Below are 21,523 nucleotides of genomic sequence, written 5' to 3'. Positions count from 1 at the left end.
TGGTCAAAAAATCATTTTTGTGAGATATTATTTTCGGAAGATATAGCAGGAAAAATGAAGAAAACTGGCTTTAAAAAGTGCATATACCACAATTCATCAAGATTAAGCAAAAAGTTTAAATTTGTATGTAAATTCAAAAATTTCAACTTTAATACATATAACATTCATTTCAAAACACAGAATTGTAAAACCTGTATTATAAAAGAAAAAAAAACCCCTCAAATTAAAAAAAATTAATCAAAATATCTGAACAATTGTTTTTAAGGTATTATTTGAACGTCATTATTAAAAATGAAGTTCTGGAAGTTTATTTCAAACACAAAAAGCAAAGTTATATCATCATGAACATAAGTTTTAAATTTTTTTCTTGCATAAACATTATCATGAAATTTATTTCGTTGATTTACTCGTCTCAGACAAATAAATAATGTCTTTTTTTACTGAGACAGAGCATGTAATTGTTTTCGAATATTAAAATGTTAAAAAAGAAAAAAAAAATTGAATTTATAACATCCACGAAAGAGATGAATTAAATATCTGCAATTATTATCATTTCATAAAGTTCGGCGGAGTTTGAAAAAAAAAAAGAAGAAAGAAATCGTTTAAAAAAAACGCAAACGATTTTATAGCATTTCATCTTGTCCCGAAGCATATCCAACAGCACCAAAGTTTTATTTCTCGAGGAAGCGCGAAACGATGGGAACTTCTTCCATTTCGGACCTAGGAGCAGGGGTGCTTATTTTGGCGTCTTATCCCCTTAAGTTGTAAGTCTGAGCTTCGATTCTATGAACAAGTGGTTGTGAGGAAGAGAACTCGTCAAGATCACAGAGAATGTGACATAATGAAGTACTTTCCAAATCATTATGATTTTTGGATAATTGAACTGCAACCTGCAACAGTAATTTCCAAAAGGTGTTTAAGTGTTCTTTTAATTGATTAGAAAACATTTAAGTTACGTTCGGCATTAAATAATTGTATGAAAAATTGCAGTTTAATATATTAACTTTTTATTCTTAAAAAAAATAAAATATGGCTTTAAATATTTATTTTTAAGAGAAAAATGAAATTTTTGCAGGAATTTTTGCTTTTATTCTTTTATCTTCTTATATTTCTCAGTGGTGTAAATAGGGAGGGGCAATGTTAGAGGGTATAGATGACCTGAGCATAGGTCTATAGGGTTGATAAGAAGACAGCATTTTTGAGTATATTTTGTGTATTTTAAGGTCAGAAATCTATAAATGAAATGAAAGAAGAGCAGAAAACAAGTATTACGCTCCGGCTTTTTCTCTGGCAGCATGGAAGGGATTTGGCTTATCGGCGTGCACGTAATTCACATAAACATAAAATGGTTATTAAGTAATAGAGGTTTGGGGTTTCTTATTTTTATGACAAAAGTTAAATTTTAAAATTTAATTTTTGTTTTCAATGCATTACTAAATTATTGTTTGTATGCATTATTAGAATGAACCTGCACTCACATCATTAAATTTATAATAAAATAAGTTATTTATTAAAATTTCTTGAATTCGCTTTTTGTTTTATGCATTGTTTTGCACTACTCCCTTGAAAAATGCATAAAAGGCACTATACTATACATTAACTTAGTCATTTTACGTATTTGGTGTAAAATTAAATTTCATTCAGATACTATATTATGACTCAAGCATCATAAGCCATTTGATATTTTGGATCTAAGTTTTGAAACCTGTTTTAGTTACGCCTCTTAACGATAAACTTTGGAATTTTAAATAATTATTACAAAATTTTATTTAAAATATTTAATATGCACTTACCTGTTTCTTTAAGGAGACGTTAATTTCGTGTAAAAATATTCGTGTTTTCATGCTTTTATTTTAATAATTAGTTTTTGAATTTAATTTTAAAAAAATTAAATCATATTTCTCACGTTTTCATGCTTTCCAGTGTATCCCTTAGTTCAAAAATACTTTTTAACAAATATTTCTGAATGTATAATGAAAAAGGAATCACTGACTGATACTATTTTGAGTATAGAAGCCTAGATATACAATCCATAATGACATATCTATTAAAAGAAGCTATTAAAGGTACATATGCTTAAGACGCTATCTAAGGAGACGTCATTGAAAGAAAATATTTTTTCTTTTTACGTTACTTTTTATAATCAAATATGCTCATGGCCGAAAAAATAATGCCATTCCTCAGGCGCAATTTATCCTTGTTAAACCCTTTAATAATGGCAAGAAGTGAAAAATCACACAAGCCCCGAACGCCACTTTCTTTCTCTACACCACTGGTAATCGATGAAACAAGATGTGGTATTTATTGATTCATGCTCAATATTTTCAAATTTAAAAGAATATCACATAAATTATAGTTAACAGTCGTTGCCACCAATGCAGAAATGATACATTCATTGATATTCGCAAGGATAAATGGCCACTGTTTCCCCTTTTTTTCTTCCTTTAACCCTTTCTAGGGCCGTGGGAAGTATGCTTCCCACCAAATTTATCAATCTTTGTATGGAATTATGTAGGTTGGCATAACTTCTGACAAATTTTTTTAGTAAGTCAGAAATTTAGATGCTTCAGTTCTTTATCTCAGACAAAATGATGTGTCTTGATTTGTTACTTAATTATTAATTAACCAAATTAATTAATGAATCAAATTAAAGTTATCTAATAAGCCAAATCAATCCTTTTTCTTATTCTAATTTCAAGCCTAAAAATATTTTAACATAATATGACTGGAAAAAAATGGCCCTTTAAAGGGTTAAAACATAAACTCATTATTATTTTTTCAGGAACTAACTACTATATTATTATTAATTCACTGATTAACAATTTGTCTTAATTCGTCAAGAAGGGCTGCCGTGACATCGATATATCCCGAAGTTCATTCACTAAGTTACAATGCATAAAATTGGAATGTTTTATCGAAGAATTTGTCTAACTCTTTTAGCTTTTTTTAAAAAAAAAATTATTTTAATAAAATTTTCTTGATTTTTTTTAAAATTCGAAACTCTATATTTTGGATAAAATTATTGTCTTTCAAAAATTTTCTGGTAACCGAAAATAATTAAATAATATAAGGAATTTTAATCAAAAATAAATATAAAAGATTTAATAAAAAAGTTTTTCAAAAATTTTACCTCAAAATTTTTAAAGCCAAGAAGCCATCGACAAGAGCCTTCATCTGCATCTTATAACAGCTTTTAGTATTTATGATATGTCTTGGAAATAAATAAAATACACTTAAAAACGATCTCATATCATTTTGCTAATCAAAGTAAAGTGAAATAAAAGAACATTAATTTTTAGCTTCAATTAAAATTCATTAAAGAACCATTTTAAACGTGTGCTAAATAAAAAATTTTTGTCCTAACAATAGGAAAATAATTTCCACAAATCAATTCATCAATAATAAGAGGCTGATAAAGACAGAATCTAGAATAAATAAATAGCAGTTTGAAATTTTAGTGAATAAAGTTTGATAACTATTGCATTTGATAGCATTTGCAGGGAATTAATTTAATTTTAATTTATAAGATATCGACATTAAAGTTTCAAGATTTTAAAATATTAAGTAAAACTTCGAGTACCGAAATTCAATGCTACAATTTAAATGAAGCCTTTTAAGATATGATCTAACTGACAAAAGATCTAAAAAATATCATTTAAAAAACGGACTGACCATGCTTGATTTCAAATCTAATTTAACATCTGAAGAGATCTTTTTTCCCAGCTTTAATTAGAACATGGCTCTTTTAGCTTTAAAAAAATGTGAAGGAATCGATCTAAGAGAGAATAATAGTAAAATATATTACTTATCTTTTTATATCTTTCTGTCAAACATTGAACAATTTTGTTTTCCTTAATTTTTATTTATATATGTATCTAAGGATTGCAATACCGGACCAAAATTTCAATACCGGTATTCGGTATTTTTTAGATCTTAATACCGGGATACCGGTTTTAATACCGGTATTAGAAATTTTAGAAAAAGAAAGAAAACGCAGGTGTTTCTTTGTTTTATTTGCCAGTTTTATTAGAGAGGGTAAAAATAAAAAAAAAATTAAAAAAAATTGTAACTTATAAATTATAACAGCATATAAAGAATCACAAAAAAAGTAAAGGAACAACTTATTTATTTAAATCACAAAAAAAGTGTAAATATCACTATTCAGTCTGTGGTACTATTACAAATTTTTGAAATGCGATCTTAAAAAAACATAATGCATCAATTGTACTGCCTTTAAGCCTGAAAAGTAATTTTGTGTGAAAAATACCAGCTGTCGAAAACGCTCTCTCGGCATCTACGCTAGTTTGTGATACTGTTAGCAATGCGCGATATACTTTTTAAAAGTATTTACCTCTAAATCCCTCATTTTCAAATAAATAAATTTCTCGTCGGATGGTTTTGGATATAGCTGATTTCTGTATTGTATTTTAGTTCGTTGATTTTTTTAAAAATTTATTTATCGCTAATTCTAATTTTTGTTCAAGAGACAATTCCTTTTCATTATCCACATTAGTGTCATCATAATCTTCGATGACTACCGAATTCTTCCGAATGTGGATAGATTTGTGAGAAAAATTTTTTTAGAAAATTTACTATAAAAATCAAATTTAAATTGATTATTTTCTTTTCTTCTTTCTCATTTTTATTTTAAAAATAATTATAATTATGTAAATACCATAAGACATTTTCTATTTCGGTATGCTTTTCTTCTGTGCGATTTTTCAATGTAATACATAATTCTTCTGATAATGATGTGTTCTGTTATTTCATGACTGCAACATGAAATTTATTGTTGCATTAGCTGTTAATAAATTAAAATCCCTCCGACATAATGCCTCTATAGTCAGTTTTATTGGAAGTAGAGCTGCTATAGTTCTGGATATTAAGTCGAATTCACTATCTGAAATTTAATTTACAGGTTTAAGTCGATTATTGCTTTTTGGATTGGGTTTCTAAATTTCAAAAATCGGGAATTCTAAATTTCAAAAATCATTAGGAGTAAACTGTTCCAACGTGTCTTAGAATCTATTATTAACATATATTCCGTTTTATTTTCAGTTAGTATATATTTTTGTAATATGGCATTTTTTGTAGGGGAACGTTTGAATAGCTTAACAATTTTTCGAACTTTATAAATTATAGGAAGCAATTTTTGATGGGTTAATATTTCATCCTCATTAGCAATATCGTCTTCAACAGTTATATTGTCATTATGTTCATTGTCAATATCACTCTCATTCTCTTCAAAGACGGAATCCGAAGTTTCTATATCCACAGTATTTGGATTCTTCTGTTCTTTATTTTTTTGGACATCTATTACTCCTATTTGAATTCCATGAGAAAAGCACAATTGCTGATTTGCACCAATCAACTTTCCAACTTTTTTCATAACTGTTGCTCCATTAGTCGTTACGGATACAATATCTTCTTTCAGGGATAATCCATGTTTCGCAAATTTAGATTTAAGCAATTAATTAAGCCATTAATTAGCTAATTAATTTCGCCCTTTAGGGAGACATAAAAACGTATACTATTTTGCTATTTTGGCGATCCCTGAATATATAGTGGAGACAATTTAAAAAATTTCTAGTAAATACCGAAAAACCGGTATTTAAACTTGTGAATACCGGTATTACGAAATTGTAAAATGGCTCAAAATACCGGTATTCGGTATCCCGGTATACCGGTATTGCAATCCCTATATGTATCTATCTAAACATAATTTTGCAGATGCATGGCCGAAATGAAGAATCCTTGAAAAATTTAACTTCGATTTATTTCACGATGGCAGTTATAATTTGTACAAAAGAGAAGCGATGATAAAATGATTCCATTTAAATCACAGTATAAGAGTAAAGTGACAGAATTTTTTCTCTTCAGTAATCTTACTATGAGATTCTGATAGTGATTTATTTGCCAGTGTCGTTTAGGCAAGGGAATTTCAGGTATCTTTTTAGAAGGATGTGCAGATGTTAAGAACTTTTATCTCTATGTTCTTGGTGTGGGAACGATGGTGTCAGCAATTTTTGTTAAGCATGTGTTAGAAATAATTAAATTGAAAAGTGGGAATTGGATCAGGAAATAAGAAAACATTTTAGAATGCAGTTAACATGGAATAATTTAAGATAAAAATTAGGGAATTAATTAGGATTTAAATTAAGAGATATCATACATGTGTATGTGTGTGTGGGTGTGTGTAACAAATTTTTCGAGATGCCAGGCCGACAAGAATATAATTTTGGAACAACTTTAATTCTTTTTTCCACGGGAGAGCATAGTTTATACAAGGGACGGAAGAGTAAAAGTGTGAAAAGTTTTTTTTTTCCTTGACTCTTTTTATTGAATAAATAAATATTTTAGAGATTTCTTTTATTTTTCTTTTGTTGATTCAGGAAAGGAAATTTTAATTATCTTCGGGGAAAGAAATTGCTAAGGGAGTTAGGAATTTTTATCCCTGCTCTTGAACCGTGAGAATTCTATAAAGTCATCAATTTTCTAATGTGCTTGTTAGAATTAATAAAATAAAAAAAATCGGATTTGGATGAGAAAATAAGAGAAAATCTTAGATTAAAGTAATATGGGTTGATTTAAAATTAAAAAAATAGGAAATGATTAAGATTTAAATTATAATAAGAGATATCATTACATATGTGTAATTAATAAGCGAAGAATTCTTGTTCTTATCTTTAAGTAATCTCAGCTCGGTATGGTAACTTTACAATTAAAAATGTCGTGATACCATCAGAAAAAAATTAATATTTCGAATATTTCCTTATCTTTTTTTGCATTTCTCCGATCTTGAGATTTAAATAATGTTCCATTTTTACTATTATTTTTTCTTTATTTTTTGAATAAATATAATTTTTTATTACTTATTTTCCATTCTGTTTATAAAGGGAGACCAGGTTCCAAATCCAAAGAATCTTATCTTTTTAATTTCCAATCTTTTTTTTCTAAACATCATTAATAAAAACGTTGTCTTTTTATTTATTCTCACGGCATCTCGAGCATATCATTATGAGAACAGTATAAAATAACAAGTATTTAAGTCCATTCTACATTGAAGGCATAGATAAAGATTCAAACACAGAACTCAGAATATTTCTATGTGTAAAAAATGCAAACTAGGATTTTTAGTTTATGACAGTTTCCTTGAAGAAGTCATATAGTTCGTATTCTGTGAAACGAAGGACGGACATTTTCATATTCTAGAAAGCAAAGGGAAAAAAATTGTCGCACGTATGGCATTGGGCATGGTATCTAAACTTCCTTGTGAGACAATCGTCAGATTATATTTCAAATTTTCTAATAAATTCTAGATTCGTTATATCAGAATCTTCTAGAATTTCTATGCTAGAATCTATATGAAGGCTTTTAAAATTGCGAATTACGGCATTAATTGGAATTCCTCAGAACACTAATGCGGTCGTGAGAATTTTTTTATACTTTCATACTTTATATAATCAAATATTATTATTTCATATAATTTTCAAATATTTAAGAGGAAGAACAGTATTGAAAATCAGTTAGACCAAAAGCATTTTGTTAAATTTTACTGAATATTTAATTTAAGAGCAATTTTTTAATTTATTCTTCATACATTCGGATGAAAAGGTGATATCTTCTGATTATCTGTAATTTATTCCTATTTTTTAATTTCATAGGCTGAGTAAATGTTTTGTAAAGTAAATGAAAATTACTTGGCAATAAGAAAAAACAATTAGTGGTATAATTCCTAATCCAAAATATCGTAGAATAATAATATTTTAGGCTCCATTCGTTCATTTTTATTTTATTTTCCATTTATACATTTTATATATTTTCCATTTATTCATTCATTTTTATTTTGTTTTCCATTTATTCATTTTATTTACTTTCCATTTATTCATCCATTTTTATTCGTTTTAGTCATTTTCCATATATTCATACATTTTCATTTATTCTATTTATTTTCCATTTATTCATTTATTTTATTCATTTTATCTATTTTCATTTCATTCATCCATTATTTCCGTTATTTTATTTAATTCCCTTTGTTTATTACATTTCATTTATTCATCCCTTTTTATTTATTTATTACTAGCCGCCTTTGGCGACCAGCCGGTTCACCAATCTTAATGCTCGTTAAAATTTTAATAATTAAATATTTTATGTAACTCCTATTTTAATAGCTCCTTCATCAAAATATTTTAAAGCTTCAAATTTTGATAGTCGTATAAGTCTCTCATAATATTATAAAAGCCTTCAGCCGTAATCTTATTATGTATCTCTCTCATTTTCTGTTAGCTCCCGTAGAATTTATGCTTTAAGTTAAAATGGAAATGATTAAAGTGCAATTGATATAAGAACATTTTTTTAACTGAAACGAAGCATTTTTTTAAATATGAGTACAGAAAACAGAGTCGCTGAGTATTTAAACCTTATGGGCACTAAAGAATATCTTTCTTAATTTATATAATATCTCAAGAAGTTTCCAACAAAATTTTCTCAGATTCATCACGAACAGATCGATTAATTAACAATGTTTAGTTTTAAATACATCAATCACTAAGAAAATAAACAGAATCGTTTGAAATAATGAGTCGAAAATTTGTTACGCTTAACCGCTTTAGCATGGGAAAAAAACTGAAGCCTTTCTCATTTGGCAATGGGGAAATGAAAAGATTTTTTTGGCGGGAAAGTTAGTTTTTAATTAATAATTAAAATTCTTCTTAAAAATTCAAAAAAGGGACCCCAGGGGCACATTCCCGACCTCCAAGGTATACATGTGCCGAATTTGGTAGCTGTAGGTCGAACGGTCAGGCCTGTAGAGCGCCAACACACACACATTGAGCTTTATTATAAGTATAGATATGACTGAGATCGCGGGAACACCAATAAAAGAAACGCATGTGATATCGTTGCAGCCCTTGTGAATACAAATTCTGTAACTAAAACAATGAAAAATATATTTAAATTAATTTGTAAAATATATTGTTGCTGTAAAATATATTTAAATTAATTTTTAAAAATTATCTTAAAATTAGAGGGGGGAAAAGTGAATAGAAATAAAACTGATATCACTAAAAAGCTTGTATTTTACCTTTTAAAACTGCGCCGGAATGTTATTGTATGCGCAATAATATGCTCTAAAATTACCACAGGAAAAAAAAAAAACCCTTAACATTTCTATTGGCTTTTGAATGAAAATTAAATTTTTTAAAAACTTTTGTTACAGTCATATAATACGGTATCTAATACAACTCTACAACCTTTAAGTGAATGTCTTCCACTTAATATATAAGCGAAAATGCTTGTTGCGGTGAACAGTAAGATACATGGTGTCAGATTGATTGAAGTCAAGGATAACATCATAAATTTTGAATTTAAGAACAGGATTAAAAATGGGAAGTTCAAAAGCTGAATTGGTAACATCTGGATGAGGAACATGAAAAGATGATTTACACTGATGGAAAGAAAATAGATGACAAGACTGATTGTGATTTTGTAAATTGTATTAATGGGATTGAATTTGAAAATTGTCTGTATATATAGATTGCCAGGTAATTGTTCGGTCTTTATGACTGAAGTTCTGCTATAAGTATAATCGAAGAACAATGGAAAAACTGTAGATTCAAATCTTCACTTTAGATTCAAAATCTTCACATACGATTTTAGAATGATATTAAAAATAAAATAATTAAATATGTTAAAGAAATTAAATTACGTTAGATAAGTTTCATATGCGGTAGATAGAAAATGAAAGAGAACTAATGCACTTAAAAACGTGATAATAAATAAAAAAAAAAAATTAAAAAAAAACAAAAAAACATGTGGATTACAGTTTTTTTTTAATTCAAGAATTCAAATTAAAATGAATTTTAAAAAAATAGCTATGGTCCTTGACAGGATAGATGGTCAAATTTTATAAAATAGAGCTACAAAAGAATTTTCGTTAGATAAAAATTTTTTAAAGACGACTTTTTCCTGAATCGGAATTTCCTAATCCTTTATTATTTTTTATAAATACCTTATTAATTTTTGCATATTATTATTTTCTTCTGTACTATTTCTTTATATTAGTATTCTATAATAATTTTTGTGTTAGTTGTTAGTCTTAGTCTAAATTTTTGTCAATATTTTCTAAATTTTCCTTGATGTTGGTATACATGTCGCATGTTTTAGTTTCGTGTTGCTATATTTTTTAATATTATAAGGTGCACGTTTTGAGAAGTTTTTTCCTGCGCTATATACCATTTTGGATAGGTAGATGAAGCCAGTGACAGTTAAATAAATAAATAAAACCTTTCTTAAAGTACAAATACAATTGCTTTATGAAAAGTTAAAAGGATACTGTTTTACAGCGTAAAATCAATTGCAAGAGAAATTTATTTTAATTCATTTTTATTTCTCTGTTACGTCAAGCATTATTACTATTACTATTATTATTATTATTTTTACATTCATACTACGAGACGAATTCTTCACATTGTGATAGTTTCGAAATAGATTAGTTTGCCCTTTGCATTTTGAAAATCATCTTCAGTTTAAATGAAAATTCGATCTGTTAAATCTTTGTTTGCATTATTATTATGCCATCATTATTGCTCTGTAAATTGTTGTGACAGCAGAGCTGATATTTTTAGAAATATTTCTGGTATATGATATTTAAAACTGTCAAACTGTTAAAACTTCACGCACTTTGTAAAATGCATAAGCATATGAGCGATCTTTTCTATATAACAACTTTTCAACTACTATTCAACTATTTCATCCTTTGTGTGTGTATGCGTGTGCGTGTGTGTGTGTCTGTGTGTGTGTTGTGATCTTATGTAAACATACAGATACATGATTAAAAAATAATGGATTCAGTGAAGTTCTAGTTAACAAATAATTGAAAGAAATATAATTAAATATAATTATTTGGAAAATTTTAATCATTTTCTTTAAATGAAGATAATTTAAAAAATCTTTTTTTATAATAAATGACAAAATTTAAAAGAAGCCCATCGTGTAAAATCTTTCATTATTCCAAAAATTCATGAAGGGTTCCTTTTTAGGTAGCTAAAAAAATTTTTGCGATAGAGTGCTATTTAATTGCAACCTAAAAACATTTAAAGAAATGCAAGAATTTTCGAAAATCGCAAACAAAGTTAGAAGAAGGAACATGCAAACCATGTTGATGTCTAAGACGAAGGATCCATCATTATCCATTCTTTCAAAATTTTTAGTTTTATTATTCACAAATTTTTTACTTCTATGATAAGAAAATTTTCCGAGACATATTTTCCACGTGTAAACGAATAATACAATTTCTTATTGAACAAGCTTTTCATGAATGACTAATCAGAAACGATTTAATCTATTTCATTTATACCTATGTACAGCGTATGCGCGTAGTTCATGCTTATAAATATTCAGAATTTCCTGTCGTAGGAAGAAAAAAGATGCCGACTTTTCTTCAATTGTAAATGGTAGTAAGTAAAACATACATTCACCTTTGTCTTACAGTCATTAAAGAAGAATACGTTAAACAGTCTAAACGTCTGCATGATTCGATAAGAGATAAGAGATAAGATCTTTCGAAGATTCTGTAATTCTTCCTTCTTTATGATCGCATCCTTCCAAATGTCAAATTACCTGGCCAAGAGTCACATATTATTACTTCTATTAATAACTTATATTGTCCTGCAAGATTTTGCCTTCAGACGAAGAATCTCTATAAGGACAACAACTCTCAAGTTCCGAAAAAGTGCAGCAAGAGGCGAAGAAGGCATTGCAGTATGTTTCAGGTTTGCAATTCACATGCAATTGACGAAAATGTATAATGGCATATTTATTTTAGTTGCCTCGAAGGAAGCACCAAATAAATGGATTCTATTTTAATGAATCCTGTTCCAAAACTTTTGAATACAGTAATATAAACACACCTTTACAAGCTTTTCTATTTACATAATAATTTATATTTATATAAGACGGTGGTAAATAAATTGATTTTTTTTATTGAGATCGATATTTGCCATGGAATGATTTATTGCAGAGTCATAGTTCTGCAAATTCTGCAATATTTATCAAATTTTTCTTCAGAATTCATCCCAACTTTGTTACTGTTAAAAGAACCTGTATCCAAGCTACTATTTACTACGGTAAGATCAGAAAGATATTTCTCAAGGATGATGGCAATATAAAAAATTTTATGATCTAGTATATACATGAGATGAATTTTCCTTCTTATCAGTTCTATCTGTTGCATCAAAACTGACCGAGAAACAAAATCACGGGAAAATTACAAAAAACTCTGTGTTATAAAACATAAATTGTGTATTCCTTACTTATAATTTTGAAGAATTTTGAATTGTTTTGAGTTCACTCTGTTTTGAATATAAATGTACTACCTCTATGTTATGTGATATATATCTTCATTTATTGTAATTTATAAATGAATTATTTTAAATTTCATGTGTCTCATTAATGATTAATGATTAAACAATGACGTCGATGAACAATTAGTGAGTAAAATGTTTACTGTTAACAGTTACTTTACCGTGTGAAACTTTATTGGCATTGATGTTATTGATACTCTTGCCAATTTTCCATTTTTGCTTTTTTTCTTATCCTGTATTATAAGATTCTGATCATCTAATTTTTTTTTTTGGTGAAAAGATTGATTGGATATTAAAGTATTGCATTTTTGATAAAATAAATCATTGAATAAACCTCTTTACTCTTTGTTCAGAGCGCTCAATTCATTCAGTTAAACAATTCAAAGTCTGAATCTTAGAGTTTATACTACAATGCGAAGAATTGTTTTTTTCTTTTTAATCGAAGTCAAACAAAAGACGATTCAAACAGCTTATTCTAATTCCAAAGTTTCTAAAGAATGAGATGTAACAAATTTATTATTGTGGCGAAGATTTAAAGTGAAGTGAATAATCTGCGTTAAACGTTAAAATAAATTTAACTATGTTCTTTGTTATCACTTTGGTATAGGAAAGAGAAATTACTAATCTCGGCTTGAAACTACGTCAAACTAATTAAATACTGTATTCGATTAAATTAAATCAAAAGCAATGGTATCAAATAAGATTTTGGAATTAATTCTATGGTTCATTACAAATAAGACTGATGAGCGATGAATAAAATTCAAATTTGATGCACGAATTTATTATAGGACGAAGAAGCATTTTAACGTTTAACTGCTGTATATAGCCTTGCGTATTATTTTTACATTGAATCATGCAGCATACATGGCAGAAAAAAAACATTCAAATTAGTTTATTGGATAAAGTATTGGGTTTGGATCGCAATTATCTCTTAAGTAGTTTGTGCTAAAAAAAAGAAAAAAAGAAAGGATTTTTCTTTAAAATTTTATATAGATTTTTAATTAAAGATGATTAAAAATTTTATCACTTTCTCTCAACAACTTTGGTACATATTATTGAAGAAAACCCTTTTTTTTTCACGCTATTGTAAAGTTTCTTAAAAAATAAGCATTTCATTAATATTAATTTTATTTTCGTATTATTTTTCTCTAATTTTATTATTTTTTTAAACAATGCTATGCATTGAGTTAGATATTGAATTTATATTCAAACACGAAGTGATAACATTAAGTAATTTTTTTAGAGCACTTTTACCTTGTTATGTAATTAATATCAAATCTTAGATATAAAATAAAAATAGATAATTAAAGCGTAAAAATTATTAAGCTACGATATTTCGGACAAAAGGTTGGAATTTCTTTAAAAAAATCTTTAAACAAGAATTTGTACTAGAATATTCTTAGAATATTTCTTATGCGTTAGTAAGTATACATATTTTTTTGAAATTTCTAATATCTCTGAAATATTAAGAAACGGCTACCAGCAGCAGAAACATTTTTTTAGGCTTTTTTAACTCGTTTTTTTCTTTTTTTCTTTTAACGTTTTTAAAACGTTTTTTTTTTCCTGTAAAAAAATTCCTGTAAATCAAGCTTCTTTTGTGTTGTAAAAAGGAAAACAAATTAAAAAGCATTTGAAACCTTATTGAAACCTTATTTCATGAGAATTGAAGTCTTGAAGTCATATCTATAAATTAATTATTTGGAACAATTTTATTGATCTTTGAAACGTTATTTATTTATTGTACTTGTGATATAAATTTCTAAAAGCTTCTTTTTTTTATGCAATGTCCTATTTTTGTTAAAATAACTCACACAGTAATTTTTATAGCTTCAAAAAAAAAAAAACATTCGGAAAAGAGGAAAAAAATTCGAAATCATAATAAATTAGATTTTAGGAAAAAGGATAAAGAGGATGAAAGGTCTTATATGGTTAAATTTAATATGTTTTTTTTTTTTCATTGATTCATAACCGACTGAAAGCAATAAAATTTGGTACTTCAGAACAGAGTAGTTTTTAATATTATTTTTTTCCTCTTGAATTTTTTTAAAAATTTATTTATGTAACACTTTACACTTTACCGAGTATCAAAGTATCTTTTTATCTATACAAAAGCTCTGAACTACAATAAAATATCAAATGAGATCTTAAATAACGTTAGTTTATTACATTCTTAAACTTATGAATATCTAGAAATATCCTTATCTTTATTCCACCTTTAGAAACAGTAAATCATTTGAATATTTAAAATCTGAATTTTATATTCCGTGCCATCATCGCCGTTTAAAACGTGAAAATAGGAGCGCGTGGCCAAGTTCATCTCAAAGCCGCCAAAAGCTGGTTTGGCGACATTTTCCCTCCACTACCTGCCAACTCCATCAGGTTCCAGCAATCACGGCAACCCTGCTCTTTCGAGGCGAGCAGTGTGCCTCACAGTCTAGATCCAAACGATACGAGAAGGTGGGACGGAAAGTGCAACAAGTGTACAACAGGTCGTACACCGATGTAGCGATTCAGTTTTTACGGGACAACAACTTGAGAAGTTTACGGAATTTCGCGAAAAACAGTGTGTGTGTGTGCGCGTGATCGTCGAACAGTGTGGATAATTTCTCTTTTGGATAACCGTGGGATACTAAAACTTCGATCTTCACCAATGTGATAGTGGAGTATTTGATTTCGAGTTTCCGTCAGAATGCCGCCGCGGTCCCATCAACTGGGCTGGCTCCTCGGCCTGACCGTCTTGGCGATTACGGTCTGCAGGCCTGCTCACATGCAAGGTAAGGAAGCGACTTTACAGGGGGTCTGACTAATGTTTTTATCATAGTTTTGTGTTAAAAGTTGTTAAAATTGTTGATTTCATGCTTATTAAGAACTTTTTATATGGTATTTGAGGGGTTTAATGATTTGAGTGAAAAGTATTGTGCTTTTTTTCATTTTTAAAAAATTTCTTCTTTCTTCATAATATTGCAAATTTAAGTGATAACTTATTTAGAAATTTAATCTTTATTTTAACCTTATATCAACTAGAAAAATAGAATGAATTTTTGTAATAAATAAGATTTAAAATATCTTATTGAAATATTAAAATTTCTCTTATGTATGAGTAATGAAATATAGTTTTATTTAAATTATTATTTGTTTGTGCAAGCCACTTAAAATTACTTCTATTAATGGGAATCAACATATGTCAAAACTTATTTATTTCTCTTTACCACTTGTAATCAAATTATCAAGTTTTTGGCAGTTTAATTTTTTTTTGGCAGTATAAATGCAGTTTATTTTTAAAAGAAAATAATTCGTATAATTGTTTTTTGTTACTTTGTGTTGCAGGCTTTACTTTATTAATACATTTGAAATGTGTGAGTTAAAGAATTTTTCATAGTAAAACGTTGACGAATATAAATTTTATATTTTAAACTATAATTTTTATAAAATAGTTTTTTTGTTTGTTTCTGAGGTTATGTAGCTAAATGTAAAAGTAAATAAATTTGCTATTTGTAAAATTTATATCTATAAAAAAGCGAGTATCCATGAGCACAATTTTGTTCTATTTACATCTGCTCATCAAAAAGTTTTATTATTTTTTATTGTTTTTGCTAGGAAAAAAAAACGAAGATACTGTTCCCCAATTTTTTTTCCTAATTATTTGAACAAAGATGCTAATTATTGAATGAATAACCACTTTTCAATATCACTTAAAAACAATTTAACACAAAATTTAAATTTTAGAATATTTATCAAATATATTGTCATCAAAACTTCTAATACCTAAGCGGGTTTGCAATTTTCTAAGTGCCTTATGTATGTAGTAACTGAAATCTAGATGTTTTGAATTTATTTTCCTGATTTCATTTTAATATTTCGGTTCTTTTTAGTCTGAGCTAGATATCAATTAAATAATATTGATAATTTGCTATATTTATAAACTTTACATATGCACCTGTAATGTTTAAAATTCCATTTAATTTGTTTGCATATTTATACAATTTTTGAGACAATATTCATGGCAATTAAGATCTAAAAAATTGAAGGAAATAAATATTTTCTCCGTCATATTAACGCCATTTTATTATCGATTTTTCATAAGTTACACATAGTTTGTTTATACTAATGTTCTATTTTGCTATATATCATTAATGTTTTTCTCTATCTTTAATTTTATACACATATTTTACTACGATTATTGCTGTGATGTTGTTCCAAATATACTGTTAATTCATTCCTTCAAGTGTATAGGATTGTATATGAGGAATTAACTCTTATTTCTAAATGGAAGGAACAAATATAGTATCCTGCTAACCGACCTCCACGCGGGTGTACCAAGAATCGGATTTTTCCATAACTTAATAGATTTATTTCAATATTTCAAAACAGAGAGAGGGTATCTATGTACATTAATTTTTATTGATTGTTAATTTTTGAATTGGAAATCTGAATTCTGCTAATTGAAGTTAATTCTTACATATAAAACACTCAAAATATTTTTAAAAACTGTTGAAATGAATTTTTCATCAAAGTACTCTTAATTATTCATTTCTTTTATCATATTGAAAAACACGTTCTTTATATGTCGGCGTTGTTAGCATACATTTTTTACAACACATTTTAAATGAAATGTTTTGCTTCTTGTTGCGCCATTTCGGCTTTATGTATATATCAAAATAAAATATTAAATAGACTGATGCAGTATTGATTAATGATAAATTATAAACAAATTCAATATGTTTATTTGGAAGATTATAAAAACGAAAAATTTAATTATTTCCATATGAAATTTCAATTCCAATGCAATATATCAAATCGCCTTCCTGAATTTTATCATAAGTTATGGCTAAGAAGTTAAGAATTTTAACTAAGTCATGGATTGAAAGCTTGATTGAAGCAATACTTTGATAGAAGCTATCAGCATTTTCTTGACTTGAGTATTGGGGCTCGGACCGTTCCAAACTGCCGTTGAGGAAACTTTTTCAAATAGTTGATTAAAATATAAAAAATTTTAAATGATGAGCTTGTTAATGTGAATTTTTTCTCCAAAATATGCGGTGGTTTCTTTTTTATCACGTTAAAAAACACGTGCATTTTACGTTGAAATAATTAAGATAAAGAGTTAAGTTAAAGCTTTTCGGTCGGCAAACCATTGTTGTTAATGTCGCAGAGTTCGAAAGCTTTTAACTTCCATTGTTTCAGCATTGCTTTTAGTACAAATTAATAACTGAGAACAACATGTAACAGAAGGGAATTGTTATTTTCTTTTTCTTTTATCAGTGATAAGTTTAGAAGGTTTTTATACCATTGATGCTCAATAAGTTGTTAGGATTTTTATCAGTAGTATCATCTCATCAGTAGTAGTATCATTTAATCACTATATACTTTTCGCTTTTTATGAAGCTTTTTATGTCTATTGATATTTTTAATAAGATTTATTGAATTGGAATATTTTTTTTAAATTGGACTTAAAAAAATAATTTTTCTTCCCTCACATACCAAAAGGATTTTTAAATCTTGTTCTAATTTTTATTTTAATTAAAAACGGATGGGAACATTTAGAAATTCACATAAACACTCTGGAGCTAACAGTAACCGATTTTGAATAAAATCTCGTAATAGGTATACTATAATTGCATTAAAAAAATCATTGATTCTTCGAAGAAAATAAAAGGCGATGAATCTTTTTGAAAAACTATAATAATTGGATAAATGAGTTTCCTAACATGATTCTTCTTAGGTTTAATTTATTTTGTGTCTGTAGTTATTTATCCATTTAATTATAAGGAGAAGGCAAGGCGCAGTGTTAGATATTTTTAAAAATTTATTTATTTATTTTTAGCTATGGCTTTAAGATATGTATCTATACAAAGCAAACGAAGCTTTTAAAAAGATAGATTTTTTTTATATTTATGTTATATTTCATTAAAATTAAAAAGAATTATAATTATTTCTAGTAATATAATGTTTTTGATAATATACATTGTAATACCGGGTTCTATTGTCGGAGTGAAATATTAGATTATAATAGTTATTTAAAATTCATTTGAATTCATATATGCGAATATTTAATGATTTCTTAAGATTGTTTAAAATAAAATGTCAGTCAAATTTACCGAGGTCCATTAAACTAATTTGAAGGCAAAGCTTTATTCTATAAATCTGCTTTAAAAATTAATTCTTCTAGATTAGTTAAAATTATCATCTTATATATATGATAAATAGATTGTGAAATATAAATTTGAAATAGAATTGGAAAATTTGTTTTAATAATAATAATAATAATAAAAAATCAACAACTTCATGAATTCAGAATTACTTCTTTCATTCTACGTAATATTAATTTGTCTGTTTTATTCTTATGAATCTAAATTGAAATGCTTTTTAATTTCAAATCTTTTTATAAAATAATTTCTATGCCACGATAATTAATTCATGGAAACGGTTAAGTTATTCTAAGGAAACACGATCTTGCTGTCCTTGGATTGTAAATTTGGCCCTTGTACTCTCAACGCTCTTTGTACTCAATTCCGTTTTGCGATAAATGTGTTCAGAATTTTTCGAAATTCGCTGACACCCTACGTGAGAATTAGTTGCCACTTTTGATAATATAACAACCTTCATATTAGACTATCACTGAATATATGGCGGTAAAGCGAACGTGACGAATTGAAAGGTTACTGACATTTCTTGGAATTCTTTCAGACGATATTTATCGTAATATCGAGATCTTTAAATATGATGGCGGGAAACCATAAAATTCAGTTTTCATTCGTAGTAAACTTTTACTTTGTTGATTCAAAGAAAAGGTAATTAGTAAGGAAATAGTTTATCTTTTATTGCATTAGTAGTTTAATCTATTTTGAATTTAACTTTATGGATTTTTGTTTTATGGAGTTATTTTAATTAGTTTTATAGATATTAATTTTAAAACATCTCTGTATTTAGATTTAATCACCATTTTATTTAAACTTTCAAATTTGATTCAAGATATTTTTTCCACTTCTCTTTAGCAGTTGGTTTTCGATCGGTAGCGATGATGACACTATAATTTTAATTGAAAAAACATATACACCGTACAGTATCAATAGATATATGTACATTGTACAGTATCATAATGCAAATAATACATAAGGGTTGAAAAAACTGTGCCAAAGATACAAAAGAGATAATTCAACAAGTTGAACTGACAAGAACGGTAATAATATTTCACAAAATTAAAAAATAGAAAAGGGCGGGAAAACCCTTCTGTAGGCGTAATTTAGTATAATAAAATTCTTTTAAAAATATATTTAATTCTTGTTTAGTTATGAATAATTTTTTAAAATAATATATTATTTTTGAAGTGTGTTGCATGATATAAATGTATTTAATATGCATACCTTATAAATAACCAACAAAAAAAAAAATTACAATGGAAGGATGAAAAAAACATTGAATTCAATTTCTTTCTCCGTCATTTTCTATATTAATCGAATTCTGTCCATTAAAGTCGAAGCCTTTAAATCCAAGAGTTTATTTTTATTGTATAGAGATTTTGGAAATACTTGATTCGTCACACGATACGTGCCGTTTATACTTCATTTTGGAAGATGGATTTTTGTTGGCAATATTTTTTACTCCGATGTTGAGATAAACAAATATATAAAAAAAAAAATAAACATATTCCAGTTATAATAATTCGGACTATAAATTTTTTTAGCACGTACATTTAGGCTTAAGGAATGGCACATATTTTTTAATGATAGGAAAAGTAAGAATGTTAATTAAGTATTCTTAATTTTATAGATGTATGTCTAGCGTATGATAGCACTCTGAAAAATTTCGCATTAATGATACCCATTTTTTAAATATAAAAAAGGGAAATTTTAGCGATATGAATTTGCAAACAATTTTTAAAAGCTATAGCATGATAATATTTAGGGCTTGAATCATCTATTCTTATTTAATTTTTAAATTAACTTTTAATTATATAGTAGCAACAACGTGTAAACAAAAAAAAAAAAAATAAGTATTTAATACAGTCCAAATGCGAGCGATTAAAACCAGTCGCCACCAAAAACAGAAACCTATTTTTCCAAATTATACTTCATTTTTTTTAATTTATTAAAAAAAGTTGCAAGGAAATAAAATTAGTAACGCTGAAAAGCTTATCATTATTTTTTTAAAGGGGTGTAAGAATAGTTTTTGTGCAACACATATGTCTCGAATTTATTTAAAAAATCCGTTAAAATCAGTTTTTTTAAGTTAATTGAATTTAATTCATAAAAATCTAATTGGAATTTTGAAAAATCCTTTCTTGTTATATCTACCTCTCAAGATTCAATTAATAACACTAAAATCAATGGTCTGTGCTGTAAAGTTTTCTGAACGTTTTATTTTATCATCTATTTTACATGATTCTATTTACAGATAGTATGCCAGCTTATAAACATTATCATATTAATATCCTGTCTAAAATATTGTTTTGACGTGTAATTTTTATGTCTGGAAAAAAATTCGAACTCTACTTATTTTAATACCGTCCCTTTCATTTCATTTGAACAAATGAAAAGGGGAATGCACGCGAAAAAATTTCTGCCTAACAAATGATGTTTTCTCCGATGTTTAGTTTATATAATTCTTATTTAGACAGCAGGGATTAGCATAAAGGACAAATAATGCCGTAATTGGCAATCGTGACCTTATAAAAAACCGTTCCATTCATCCCTTTATGCGCAGGTGGCAATGAATAAACGTACTGTCTGTGATTCCTGAAAAATTGTTCCACACACCTGTTATAAGCAAGCTTAAAATTTCGCGTTCTGTCACCTGATCAGATATTTTTCTGGGGTGGATGTAAGGAGGGTAGAAAGTAGGGAAGAAAAAAAGAATGGGGGGGGGGAGGCTGGATTTCCAAGGCAAAGGCGCTTCCGTGCACGTGCGGAGAGGACGTTTCACTTCCTGCGAATTTGCGCAGATGCATTTTGGAATATGTCTATTCTTGTTTACTTTGTGTTCAAAGCACGTGGTACGAATTGTCTGTGGTTTTGGGTATGCCACTTAAAATATATGCAGTTTTCAAGGGGGAGAAAAAATTTACAAATATTGGTTATTTTCACTGAAATATAGCCTTGCCTCCGCTATAAATGAAGATTGTCACTTTAAGAAAAATTCTTTCCTTAGGTATATATGAATAG

General features: G+C 27.4%; 1 protein-coding gene across 1 annotated transcript in view; it reads left to right on the top strand.

Moving 5' to 3' along the window:
- Positions 1-14,799: 14,799 nt before the first annotated feature.
- LOC129981929 (neurogenic locus Notch protein-like) overlaps positions 14,800-21,523 on the top strand; it is a 132,983-nt gene continuing 126,259 nt past the window's right edge. Inside the window, exon 1 of the mRNA XM_056092987.1 lies at positions 14,800-15,136. Within this exon, the coding sequence (XP_055948962.1) occupies positions 15,052-15,136 (85 nt within the window). The 5' untranslated portion in view covers positions 14,800-15,051. The remainder of the gene's footprint in view (positions 15,137-21,523) is intronic.

The sequence above is a fragment of the Argiope bruennichi genome, chromosome 8, assembly GCF_947563725.1.
Source record: "Argiope bruennichi chromosome 8, qqArgBrue1.1, whole genome shotgun sequence".
NCBI classification, from domain to species: domain Eukaryota; kingdom Metazoa; phylum Arthropoda; class Arachnida; order Araneae; family Araneidae; genus Argiope; species Argiope bruennichi.
The sequence above is the reverse complement of the archived record's forward strand: the minus strand, read 5'-3'. Positions and strand labels throughout refer to the sequence as shown.